The sequence below is a fragment of the Botryllus schlosseri genome, chromosome 1 (assembly GCF_051294905.1).
Source record: "Botryllus schlosseri isolate E-star chromosome 1, Bs_hap1, whole genome shotgun sequence".
Taxonomy (NCBI): domain Eukaryota; kingdom Metazoa; phylum Chordata; class Ascidiacea; order Stolidobranchia; family Styelidae; genus Botryllus; species Botryllus schlosseri.
Genome location: NC_137236.1, coordinates 32,366,223 through 32,380,891, shown reverse-complemented (window position 1 = coordinate 32,380,891; position 14,669 = coordinate 32,366,223). Strand labels below are relative to the sequence as shown.

The following is a 14,669-nucleotide window of genomic DNA, read 5'->3' as shown; positions in this document are numbered from 1 at the left end:
TCTTTCTTTCCACTCTTCGAAGTCCTCTTCTCACAATGCACTGTTTAACTCCTGGATTGTCTGTTACGTTGGTCTCATCGTAATTGTAAACGTTCTGAGGCTCTACCCCATGCAGTTCCTGATAGATGTTTCTGAAATACTCTTTCACTTCAGCAGAGCTAATTTCCGCACGGCCTGGCTTCACATTGTCAGCAAGTCGTTGGGTAAGATGATGACGCTCCTTAAATTTGTTTAGCCAATCCCAACCAGGCAGGTTATCACTAAAGATTTTTATGGTCTTCCCTTGTCGGTTCAGATAGTCTTGAACTAGGTAACGGATATCACAAGAAGATAGTGGAAATTTCCAATCAGTTAGGTGGTTAATGACTTTTATGACTGCTGTCTCTTCGGCAGCCGATAACGATGATTGTCCACCCGGTCTTCCTGAATGCTTCACTGTTGGACGTGTCTTATTCCAAATCGTTCCGTATGGTATTTTGAACCGTTTCGATGCAGCAAGAATGGACAAACTTCCGACCCGCACCTGGCGCACAGCATATTCTAAGTCTGCTTGGGTATAAGCGGTTTGATACGCCCTCGACCCAGCTTTCCGTTTGTAGAATCGTGGCATACCGTACCGTAACTGTAACTAACTTTATCAGTATCTACAAAGACAACAGAAAATACATATCTACTATCATAAACACACAACTATACACAGAATTTTGGACACCATTGATCAATTTTGACATGCAGGGTGACTTTGATACCAATTATCAAAGTCACCCTGACAATCAAAGTCACCCCGATTGACGGTATCGAATGGAATGATGAAAGCATATAAAGGGTTGATCATAGTGTCGATGAATTCTTTGAAAGTCAATATTTTCAGTTGCTTTTCGGTGCATTATTTATTGGTAATGCAATACATCTTTATTTTTGTCAACTTCAATTTTCTCTCTCAGCATTGAAATATGATAACGAACGACAAAAAGCTTTGCAAATATGATTGGTCTGACCAGTAAACTAGAATGCATATATAGCATCAGATTATTGATACAAGCGCATCTACTGGTTCATTTTAGCTGAAGATTTGTGGTAAATAATAACTATAAGTCAGGTCAGTGACTCTACAGACCAGGGGTGTCCAAAGTTTTATAAATAATCAGTCAATACTTCAGGTAAATAGGCGAAGACTTCAGCCAAACGTTGCAGTTAGCCCGCGGGCCGTTATTTTGACACCCCTGGCTTGGCGTAGTCTGTTAGCTATGTGTAATATACCATTACTTTGTTATTGTACGAATAGCTGGGTATAATTTATTGACACCTTTCAGTGATAGTATCGAAAACTTGAGTCCGGTAAGTGTTGCCGTGTATCTGGTGTTGTCTTTGTGGCATGGTAATATAATGCTTTCACTCAGTTGTTCTTTGATGTTTTTTGCAGTAGCTTAACATTGCAGTCAGACTCAGTTACGATCTTCAACTTGTCAATGTTGAAATCTGGAAGGTGTTTTCCAGCCTCAAAAATTCAGCTTTCAGTATCTTTGTTTTGTTGATTTTTCTGCATGCCGCTGCCAACAAAATCCTTTGAATAAATAGAATATAAATTTGCTTCGAACAACACTTGCATTCTTTCTGTTGGCTTGTATTGTAGCTGTCGTAGTGTGTGATATAATATTTTGGTACAGCTTTTTTTGTAGTCCTGATTTTGTAAAATGCACTTACCATCTGATAATATATATATGTTGGTCAGTTTTATTCATTTAGTTGAGCCCTTGTGTCTAACAATACGAAGATCTATGGTACCATAGCCTAGATTGAACTTCAAAAAATTGGGATTATATTAGGATTGTGTAAGTACGAATTTTGAATGGTGTGCATGACATAACTTTGAAATTTGGTTTATATTCCGGTACATTTGAGCTAAAAGATTGAACGAATTCATTGAAATCACTTGAATATACATTTACAGTCGCAGTTACCACTTCTTAATGAGATGGTCGGCCGTGCAACTGTACTAGAAAGCCTATGTGCGGCCCCCGTCTTGACTGAATTCATTATATTTGGTCTGTCTGTCAAAAAGGTTGCGCACCCCTGGATTACATCATTGGAGAATCAATACTCGCAATTCATTGAAGCTGAAATTTGAAAACTACTGTGCAGATTTGACAGCCTGTTTTTAGCCCCAATGATTTTAAACAAGTATGATGGGTATTATACTTAGATGATATGGCCGTATGGGATTCTGAATATTGTTTCCCTTGATGATCCTTTTCATGTAGTCAATTGTGCCTGATTATATAATATAGACTGAGCACATAGGCCTATATCTGCAACATGTATCCATACACAAGGTAGATTATATTCCCTCCGTCACAATAGAAATAAAATTCTCCTTACTCTGTACACTGTACAGGGCCTTGTAATTGTAATTATGTCTTTGTTGGACATAATACCTAACAATGGTGCCTACTTGACCCTACCTTTTGCGGGATTTAGAAACTGAATCCTTATTCTTTTATGTCCAGTCCACTTACTATACATATATGTGATAACTCAAAGTAGGCTACCACTAGGCTAGGTTTTGTAGATAAGGTCAAATTCCAGTTCCTGAGTGAGACACAATAGTGTGCTGCATTCTCCAGCCTGTACAGAGCCTTGTATAAAGTATTATAGCCCATGTATTTGTAATACAGAATTAATAATTGGGTCTTACCCCTGGCTGTACTTAATTACTGAACTATTATAATGGCTCAACAGAGTACCGTACGGTATATCAATAATTATTTTCAAGTAGACCTACCATTGTATTCTGATAACAGCTGGCAGTTGTTTGGTAGTATAGTTTACAGGTATACAGTTATAGCCTACGATTCCGTGATTCTTAACACTGAGTTAGAGCTTAGTTTCTAATTATATTTCTGTTGGTGCTTCTTTCGATAGAACTAATTCTCTCTGGCATCAATAAGCTATATGTTGTCAGTGAATTGATTTTGTCTGTCGTCTGCATGCTGTGTCAAGACTTGGAAAAATATCGGACATCAGCATATCGTTATGACATTGTAGGCATACTTCGCAATTTATTTCAATATCTTTGGGTTACTGAAAGAGATGCGAGCATTCCATGTAAAACGCATGAATATTTCAATACCATTGTTGTTTCACATCAAATACCGTATTGTGTTCATGTCTCTCAAAACCAGGCCTACAGATTTTAAAAGTTTTTCAGAATGATCTTGACTGAAATGTTTTAAAACAATTGTGACTCTAGGAATCTTTCCATTCTACAGCCTGGATTGGGGATATTGATATTTTGATTTATATTTAGTCCACGTGGAACTATATACCACATTTTAGCCGGTATTCTTGATGAAAATCCATACAAATCTAATGATAACCCCCATAAATATCTCAATAGGCCTATACATGTCGTCGCATTAGCACCACATTTTACGCTGCATATTTATAGGCATGTTGCTCCATGCAATCAATACAGTAAGGCAGTGTCGGATACAGTTAACGTATTCGTGTTATTTTGTTGGTAGGACATGGGCGACCATGCGAATGCTCCGAAAAAGTACGAGGGCCATATGTTGAAGAGGCGGAAATGGCCCTTGAAAGGTTGGCACAAGGTAACTGCGCTTCAACACATTTTTCGTGATTTGTGATCGAAGGCATTATATTGATGTAGAAATTTGCAGAGGTTTTTGAATGCTGTCTCAATTATTTGTTTATTAATACCATGTATATTCAGCTTCATGATGATATAGCTAGGTACAATGATTCCAGTACTCTAATCTTGAGCCGAGTATCAATTGTAGTCGGGTATTGAGAATAGATTTCTTCGAGCAAACAAAATAGGACCATCACCAAACTACTAAGTTTATGAGTAGTTCTAGTTCTAGTTGCAGATTTTAAAAAGTGAGCACTTCTAGTTCTAGTCTTGGCCTTCATTAAAAAGAGAATTAGTGTCGGAACAACAACAAAACATGGGTCAACGTTTGGCGTGAATCGTGATACTGACCGGTGTTCTGTTTTGTGATGTTCTTGCAGCCATTGCCAGCTCGAGTCGTCACTACTGACATGACATAGCCAGGGGCAGGTTTTGGGTGTCACAACTTCAACCATTTCAAATTCGAAACCCCGTCACTTTGAAATATCGGTGCTATTTCCAATAGCTAGTTGTGGATGGCTAAAGTTCACACTAGAAGATATTTTATGAACGCGAAATATAGTATATTGATACTTTTCTACCAATGTGACAGCCTTTTAATCGCAATCAGCTGTCCAAAACATTGCCATTAAGTAACAATTCGACCCAGAGCATTGTCCCAAAGCTCTGCGAAACTGTCATGGTCATGAAGGGTAATATTTATTCTGACGGCGTTTTACCGTGAGGTTATTTTGTTTGTGGCCGCGAAAACGTACATATATGGCATATATTTAAGCTTTCTAATCGTAATTACTGTTGTGATTTCATGTTAGGCTCTCAGGCGGTGCACTAACACTTGACTGAAGTCGAAACTTAGTGTTACCGGTATCTTACTCGACTACACAAGTGCTATAAACCTATACTATATAAGTTTTTATGAAAATAATTCGTAACTAACACATGATAGGGTCAATAAAATCAGACAAGGGTTGGCGATACATCCTGACCTAGATCATATGGATATAACAAAATAAACAGATACACACATGCTCTCTTCAGTCATGTGATATACCAAATTCTCATTACAGAGAAGTGATTTGCTTATGCAACAGTGTATACATGGCATTCTGTACAGCTTTTTTTTATTGTAAATGGATACGATATTACTGATCGCACTGAAATGGATTGCCAATGTTTGCCATTTGTCAATACTGAAGCTTTCCCGAATTTCTGATGTGTGAATATCAATAAAAAAGACAAAAGTCTTGTTGTACTGTACAAGTGTACATGTACGTACAAGATACATTGCATGCATTGCGTCAACTGTTTTGATTTTGAATAACTGTGTCATATTGAGTCCGCATATTTCATCTCAAAATCCTCAGTTTTAATTCATAGTTATCGACTCTTATAAGCAATCAATGTTACCTATTTTGAAAATGATCAAAGGAATCAGCTTTCCTTGTTAGCCTATAAATTGGCATGACAAAGAGGGGATAGTCAAAATCCATTCGATATTAGTTGGTATGACAATGTGAACGATGTGGGAACCTAAAATATGCACCTTGACTATGCATGTTCATTGTTCAAATATGTACCGCACACAATATGATGCCAGCTCCACATCACATTTAAAATGTGTAGCCTACTTTTGTATGTTTTCGGCCATACCTATTTCATTGCACTTTGTGGTAATGCTGTGGGGGGATCACATCTTCGCAATTATGTCATTTCCATTAACGTGTGTAGCTTTCTACAACTTGTGTGACATGCAACGATATGACCTTTCGCAGTATAAGTAGGCTATAGATTGCTAACCTACGTATTGATACACAAATCTCCCTCAAAACCCGTCGATGTGATTAGGCAAATTGCTGAGCAATCTAACAGCAGCATAATTGGTAGTTCTATAGCTGAAATTTAATAAAACTGGTCTTACTCGAAAGCTAGTGTCGCACTGATTCCGGCAATACAAATTAAAATCTTGTCAGGACAATGGAACCACCTCAAAACAGCCCTCAAAGTCTGAAAATCTGCACTGTTCCGAACAATCGCTTGACGAATTTGGACATTGTTACGTTCATTGTCCTGCGACAGTGCCATTGTTGAAAAAATGCTGATTTTCAGACTTTAAGAGCTGTTTTGGGAGGATTCTATTGCCCTGACATGTTTTAATTTGTGTTTTCGAAATCAATGTGACACTAGCTTTCGATTAAGACCAGTTATATTAAATTTCAACGATCTGGTCACCAGCTATAGCACTACCAATCAGGCTGCTTTAAGATTGCTCAGCAACAATAGATACTGATTGCCCAAGCGTAACCATCGGGAGTTGCGTATCCATCCCTATGTTAGTAGTCTATGGTTTAAGGCTCCCACAGTGGATACAGTATCAAAAAACGATAATTTTCGTTTATAAATTATCTATTAGTGACAGATTCAGGTATTCTGATCATTGTGCCCAACCGTAATGAATAGTGTATTGCCAAGCTTAATATCTGGCTAGTATGATTCCATTAAGAATTCTAAATCTTGGGGGGGGCTAAGGCTAACGAAAAATATCGCGAAGGTCTGCAACTCAACATAGACAGCAGTTACGTTTTCATGCATACCAAATAATGTTCAGTTGTTTGATGCAATATAACGCCCTGGAAAATATGTCAATGTTGTCGTTAGATTTGTTCAATTACTAACCATCCGTTGGTCTCGTGTAAGATAGGCCTGGGTTTCATTCAAATCAGACTGTGGTTTCAAAAGCTTCGATTGATTCAGGGATTTTGTGACATGTTCGATTGATTTTTGGCTGTACTTTGTATGCGTATTTACCACTGGCCTACTGTATGTGAAATTTCATTTTGACTAATATGTACCAATTTATTCAGAGGTTCTTTGTGCTGGAGAAAGGCTTCATGAAATATGCAAAATCGCCGCACGACGTAAGTTGATCAAAGTTTAATTACGTTCTTGCGTCTGTATGGTGGTAAATTGGACCTTACATCATTGTGTGGGTCTTGAATAATCTGGGGGATTTTTTGCTCCATCCATGTTTAATAATATGATATACCCTTTGGATTACTCGCATAGCCTATTTTGTGTGAATTCATTATGTTAATTAGACGATTTTGAATGTAATAATATATTCCGATTAAAAAAAAATGAATATTTTATTCAATTCTATATCGTAGTTTACTAATTCTGTACTGCCCAGAATCTCTTCCGATTATAAATTTGATTATTTTTTCAATTCCTTGCAAATATCATATTAGGCCTATGGAACAAACCAATTGTATTCTGATAGCCTAACAAATAGGCCTACTATTCTCTGTGGTGGCTTGAGGTAGGCAGATGAATCAGAAAATTCCATTGTTATTTGTTTTTCAAAATTAGATTATACAGCCTATGGTACGTAATATCCACAAACACTTTTCCTTGGAATATCTGTTTGTATGCTTGTTATTGTGCCCTTACACACTACACAGTTAAAAGGGACCACATGAAAACTGTTCGAGCTCAATATCTTGTACTGTGATGAATGTAGTCCTGAACCTGAAACGAATGTTATATTAGACATACGACACTATTTATTGGTAGGCCTACTGCCAGGTTGAGGTTAGTATTCCAATAAGCTAAATATACTTTTAAAGCTTTGTAGATTTTGAGAATGAACCTACATTATTGGCGGATTAAAATGAATATTTCACCTGCGATCAAATACACGCTGCTAAATCTGACAGTTTCGGCTTTCGATGATTGACGGGCAATCGGTCAATCACAAATTCACGCTGCAAATCCTACGAATTCATGATTACAAATCAATGAGTGATGTCGTGTCGATTTTTCACAGACTTGGTTATAATGTGAGAGCAGAGTTTCAAAACTGACAAGACAGTCTGTATATTTTGTTATTTTAGTCAAGAATACCAATCTCAACTATGTTATTTGAATTGGTTAGGCTGCGAAAAGGTCATAAATGGTATCAAGACTTCTGTGGTTTAGTTTTGATGTGGTGTTGTACTGCTTAAGAACAAGCCTAACCATAGGTCAATTGTCTAAGTCAATATTTTACACTTTTGCATGATATATAAATTCTATTAAATAGTATATTCATATTGAAATGAACCCGAATATTTTCGGCTGACACTCGTCAGGGGTAATCGTCAGCAACTAGTAGAGAATTGGAAAGAACATTGTATATCAACAATCGTATCACAAAATATGACGTCACCAGCAAGAAATTTCGAATGAGAGAGCGTTCAATGTACTATTTTTAGGTGATACACGAACTCCTTTTGTTGACAGAGTTTTGGTTGGTGTATTTTGATAAAAGTTGATTCCAAGGCACACAAATGGAATTGTGAACGGCCTCGACCTACGATCTGTGCCCATAAATAAAGGTGACTTAACCACATGCCATTTGCTTAAACCGGTTTTCCATCAGGAATACTCGGTAATTGTATATTATCCATTTCAAATATCACCTATGGCGACTAAACTTTATGTAGGTGTACAGATTTTGACCTTCAACTTATCAACGATAACATCTAAGTCGCTGGCATCGAAGTTACATCACAATTTGTCACAAGATTTTTAGTGGGCCTATTTACTTAACGTGGCAAAGCGATGTGATGTAGGGGATGGTATCAAAAGCGTTTTGTTTGATCATCAGGGCCGGGACATGATGTAGTGTATCAGATATAGCCAATGTGTGCAAAAATGTCTTGACTAACGGGGCTGCTTCTATAATCTGAATTACTTCACTGGACGCAACAAGGATAATCAAGAGTACAAACCAAAACATCTAATCTAAATAAGTCGTCAAACACGGTGACATAAAAAATGGGGGATGTATGTAACAATTACACCAAAATGATTGTATGAAATGTCATTTTGATTACGACCTGGCCACATCATAATCATTAATGACAACTCTCCTTGTTATGCTGATTCTTAAGAGAAAGGAGATTTGAATCAGAGGATGAACTCTTAATGACTTAATCTGACCATTGACCTGGTATTTTCCAACTCTTGATGAATACGATCTTGAGAGATTCAATAACAACTGGTGAACTGCGCAGTTGCTTCAAGTTGTCATCACTTTGCCTTGAGTGAGATGTGCTTGATCAATAATAATCAATATATATCATAACTGAGTAACTGAGTTCTATAGCTAAGTCACACCATTCATTTTATGTGCCGTTATCCGAGAATCAGCTAGTCATCCTAACGTGCCCTTGATTATTTAGTTGCATTATCATACACTTCCCACACTAAAAATATGTAAGACATTACAAGGTATTGTGAATTGATAGTAACTCGCTCACATTTTTCATTTATTATGAGTGGTACTAAATAACCTGAATATTGCCAACCTGTTAAGTATGTCAGAGGAACCTGTTTGCAGCTAATGGTGATGACTAAGTTGATTGATCGCTTTCAAAGTAATGAGTTATTGGCTTGCTCCGTCTAGTGCATTCACTGCTAAACTTGCTGTTGAAAGAATTTAATGCAGCATAAGTGCTCAAGTATACATGTCTGTAAAACCTGTGACGATTTTGGGATAGAACATGGCAAAAATGGTTCAAACCTATCGTTTAAGTAATTTAATACATCTGTCCATAAGACCTGTGACGATTTTGGGATAAAAGCAGCTCACATGGTTAAAGACTTGAATTTTCAGGTATTTGCATTGATATACAACTTTTAACCTTGCACGTGAATAGGACTTGCCAGGGGACCTTGAAAAATTTATTTATACATGCAATATTTTAGTGTTTTTGGTGAACAGATCGACGCACGCTCTTCAATTAGTAGGCTATTTCAAAATTCACATCAAACAAAGAATTTTATTATATTGTTTGTATTGCGTATTTCGAAAACTCCAGCACTGAAAACATGTTCTATTTTTTTTAGCCCTCTATCAAATGTGAACAAGTATAATTGTGACGTGATAGGTGATATACAATCTAGAGTCCGAATTCCACTTATCTAGATGCGTATACCAGTAAATAATAGCCTTTTCCAACACATTGTGTCATATTACCAGAATCAATTTACTATTAGCAGAAAGCTTGTAACTGCTTTGTGCGTGACTCATATTCAATACAGATTGTTCCAGGAAACTTCCATAAGCTGTCACCATATTAATGGCTAATGGTGGAAAACACCATGAAAATTTTACTGGGTCATTCTGCATTCATTGTGTGCACGAGTTTTACTGCCGTAGTACACAGTGGACTCTTATTCATTACTTTGTACCAGAGACGTTGCCACTAAGATTGATTGAAATAACTATTGTAATCATTTTGCAACTCTGAAAATCAGTCCTCATTTGATATATGGACAAATGCACATTAGGGTTGATAAAAAATAACTGTCTAATTTCACTGACTACTAGATAACATCGTTACATTGCCTATAAAAAACGCTGGCTGCAAAAAATTTTGCTTAATTGTAACCTGTCAAAGTGTTGGTATCATAGGAGAGAGTTTTGAATTTATTTGAGAATAAAGCTAAAAAGTTTGAAATCTTACTGCATCCTGAGTACTCCATAAAATTGTTGTCTGAAACAGATGCAAAGCAAATCAGGCTCAATGCCAGCCCGTAGATTCCAATTTATTTGAGTACAAAATTTTTCATTATTGAATAATTCAATGATTTTAGCCTGTCCGATTAATCAAAAACTTTCTCTAAGATCAACGCTTCTACTAGTTGAAATTCAGCCAAATTTTGTGTGCAAATGACCTAACAATTTTATCAAGTGCCACTGTCCCAGTAAATTTTGAAAAAAAAAGGTTATTTTCGAGCAGCCTTATTGTTCATTGCCCATTGAATGGATCTCTTGTGAATGAGTTCTTGTATGTATTGCCAACCACTCTGTCAATATGCATTTTGCTTATGTGTAGATCGCAAAAGGCAAGCTACACGGAATCTTGGATGTTGGACTGAGCGTGATGTCTACACAGAAGAAGTCTTATCGCATTGACCTGGATGCGGAAGACACCATATTCCATTTAAAGGTGAATACTGAATACGTAGAGAGTTGGTGTGGTACAGGCTTGTACAAACTTGTGCAAACTACTGGATTTTCAAAATGCGCATCTGAAACTAGAACTACCTTACCCGGGTTGTGACCAAGTCGCAAGGCTCCGAGTCACAAGTCAATCTCACTTTTATAGTTTTGACTCGAGTCAAGTCGAGTCATTCTCAATGCACCACCGAGTCAAGTCTGAGTCCAAGTCAGTGTGTAGAGGGTCGAGTCGGAGTGATAGTGTTATGACTCGAGTCCGAGTCCAAGTCGTTTTGCTCACCGTTCAATTTTTTCAACTCTGCTCGATTGCTGTAGATGGCTCGCTTTCATAATATCGTAATTTTCCTCAGTCCTAACAGTTTCTGGCCCTATTTTCCAAGTATCAGGACTGATAGACTAACTACCAATCATGTGGTGACTTTACTTTTCGATGACGTTACAATGAAATGTCTGTCTTGGCCGTCCTAGTTTCGAGTCATATGACTCGGTTCACAATGACTCGAGTACAAGTCGAGTCAATACTGTCACTACTTTTTGCCAGTGAATTCATCATGCTAAATGTGGTGTTTCGTGAATTTCGAATTAAAAATAGGCTAGTAAAATAAGTATTATTATTAATAATATTATGAAAGCAATACTTTAGCCACTGCTAAACTAATACGTGTGTTTGCTGTAACTCTGGTAGTTATACAAGGTGATACCAGAAAGTTAATCACTATAACGTAGAGAAAACTTGGTTTTATAAAAATTTTATACCCAAAATTCCATAATCTCGCCAATACCTCCTTAATAAATTTGAAAATGAAGTGTTTCACTTAATATCAGCATGATTGGTAGTATACTGCACCGAGTATAATACAACTACTTTCATAAATATGGAAAGCAAAGCCTAAAGACCTACTGGATAGTTTTGGAATTGTAGAAACACAATGATTCCAACACCGCTTACATTAGTGATCATCTGTGCCGCATAGAACGCAACACACCTTGACCATGGTCATTTATATCAGTCTGAAACCCAATAGACCGTTAATCAGCCGCTGTAGTGGCTATTTGCAGTACAAATGTCGGCATATTGGGTTATTTATAGGTCAATCTTGATGAATTGCAGTTACTTATCCTGTGAGATTTGGAAGACCTGTTGGTTGCGAGGTGCCGTTAACCTTTCATATGCGCAATAAATAAACTTATGTCAACCACATAGGTAAAATTATCTTTTTGAAGCTTAACGACGCAATGACAACTTTATTGATGATATACTGATGGTAAAGAGACTATAATCATAAACCTGTTTCTTAAATTGATGTGTGTAAAATACTATGCTGATGCTAAAATCTCATGTGTTACTGTAAATACTGTTGAATGAACACTGAACACTCTTTTAAGTTCAATGAATTTTACTTTACTGACTCACATTTCCTCATCACTAAACTCTTTCTAATGTATTGATAGTAAACTCTATTCAAAGTTTAGTTTGTTTCCTGCTATTGTGTTCAATGTCCTGTGTGAAAAATTGTAAACCTAAGATCTAACTTGAAATGGGAAAATAGTTTGTTGATAGACGGATCGCTGACTGAGGTTTCATGACCTCTGTACAGCATACAAACACTACTGTCATTCAGTTTAAACGTTATATGGCACTTTTCAGAAAAGGTATGGTCATTATTTCTGAATCCTATAGCCAGACTTGGACAATTAGAGAATTTTATTTTTCTAATAAAATAGTTGCAGTTGCAGCGAAATGCTGGTAATCTGATTATAATCAAATTTCCGTTTTTTTCTGAAGAACTTGCTGTACACTGTACAGACATTTGCTGTTCTCGTGCTAATGAGAATGATCTGGTGTGGCCTGAAATCCACCTATATGCATTACATTCAAAAATATTAGGCTAGCTAGTTCTCAAACCGTACTGGCATTTTCTGTGTCATGTAACTGATGTCAGACATCACCCCCTGTTATTTAGGGCCTGGTTTGGAATCGCCACCTCTGCGTGGCTCGCTAGTGTAGGGTATAGCCTCAGACATCCATACCATATTCTCAAAATATAACCAAGGCCATAATTATATCCCGGAAGTTGTTGAAATTTAGTTACGATAAGGCTATAAAATATTTTCCGGCTGTAATGATATCAAATTCATGTCAGTGTGGTGTTGATGCAGACCTGAACAAACTGCTGTATTTTCGAAATGCGCAACTAGAACTGAAACTACTCACTCTCGCTAGCTCGCAACTAGAACCAGAACTAACGTCCTTTGAAAATCTGCAACCAACAACTAAAACACAACAGAAGCAATTAAGCAACTTATTAATATTTATTTTATCGGAATCGGATCGGTTTTCACATATACGTCAGTTCAAGTTTGAAATGAGAGGGGTTTCGACCCCTAAAACCCACCCCATAACACTTGCATCGGTATCACGATTCACGCCTAACGACGGCAAGTGTTTTCTAGTTGTTTGGCAACCAAATTTTTTTCTATATGCACAGCTAAAACTAGAACTAGAACTACTCACTTTTCAAAATCCGCAACTAGAACTACAACTACAAACACTTTTCAAAATTCGTGACTAGAAACACAACTAATCAAAAAAAACTACCGTAACTGGATTAGTAGTTGGTACAAGTCTGTTGCTATGAGATCATGGTTGATGGCCTAACTCATATCATGTTGCAGCTGATGATAGTGGACTATATTTATACCAGGCTAGATATACTAATTCATACTCGGCGTGCTGCTTCCATATGGAGGCACACTAGATTATCGCGTGATTGTGACGCTACGCCATCGAAACAAGTTGATTTTCAGTGTGCTATACTAGGGAAAAGGAGTGTATAAAGTTGAGGTTGGTGTGAAAATAATAGTCGTGTTATCCCACCAGTGCTGTAAATCAGGGGTATGGCTTTGCTGTCATTTGTTTTGAGTTATTTTTAGCCGTTTGTGGATGTACTATCGATAGGTGGATGGAATCTTAGTATCTATTAATAATATTATATATGATATTGATTGTAATGATTGAATCTGTTCGTTGGTGAACTCATCATATTGGTTTTAGGCTAATGAAATAATCTATAATATCGACGGCTGTGTCTGATTAATGTCTGACATTATTGGTGATATGCAGCATTAAAAGCTTACTGGTCAGTAATGGCGAAGCCCCAGTTATTAAGTAATGTCTGTCACTCCGTAAGACAAAGACACTGTCTATTATTGATACCTTTCGTTGTTGTTTTAGTCATTTCTACACTAATAATACATTCTATATTGTTTTGGCATATAATAGGCCAGCGACAAGGTTGTTTGGTTGAGTATTAAATCGGGCTGAGCAAAATCGAGTGGCCTACGTGAATGATTTTATTCCAGTATCACTCAATATAGCGTCGAATCAGTATGCACGAATGACATGGAAAGTGCAAATGTGTACCTTTTTATGCTGCCATTAAGAATTTAATAAATATTTTGTATTTTTTGACCATATAGGCTATATACCGTTTTCATTGCACTGTGGAATAATGTCGCAGGTCGTTCGCGACTCCACAGATATTTTATTTCCACTAAAATAGTAGCCTACTCTCTTATTCGAAATTTCGTGTTGGTGACGTCATATTTTGTCATAGGATTGCTGATATACAATGTTCTTTCCAATTCTCTACTAGTAGCTGACAATTACCCCTGACGAGTGTCAGCCGGAAATATTCGGGTTCATCTCAATATCAATATGCTATTCAATTGTATATTGAAGTTCTGTACCTCCAAGAAGCTCTTCGAATCATTTTGCCCACTCGCACTTGTAGTATTAAACTTTATAGAGTCTGAAAATATTACTCTTTTACTAGTATACCAGACCAGGTATTCTTTAGTGATACTTGGCGAGTCCTTTTTTGCCTCCAGGTTACAGTAACCTGATACTCTATTACAATGCCTGATCCTTTGCGTTTAAGGTACAGCAGGGCAATTCTCAGGTATCAATGTCGCAATTACAGGATTTTAAAACGTCAAACGGAGGTTATG

At 37.0% G+C, this 14,669-nt stretch overlaps 1 protein-coding gene across 7 annotated transcripts in view; it reads left to right on the top strand.

Annotated features, from left to right (window-relative positions):
• Positions 1-14,669, top strand: part of LOC145435398 (oxysterol-binding protein-related protein 6-like) — a 39,004-nt gene that overhangs the window by 2,131 nt on the left and 22,204 nt on the right. For 5 of the 7 annotated variants that reach the window (XM_080312677.1, XM_080312684.1, XM_080312718.1 and 2 more), the window contains 4 exons: positions 1,314-1,338; positions 3,525-3,611; positions 6,514-6,567; positions 10,534-10,647. In XM_080312677.1, coding sequence (XP_080168803.1) covers positions 1,314-1,338; positions 3,525-3,611; positions 6,514-6,567; positions 10,534-10,647 — 280 coding nt within the window. Of the gene's footprint in view, positions 1-1,313; positions 1,339-1,845; positions 3,042-3,524; positions 3,612-6,513; positions 6,568-10,533; positions 10,648-14,669 lie in introns of those variants that run through there. The other 2 variants (XM_080312696.1, XM_080312704.1) reach the window with 2 other exon arrangements.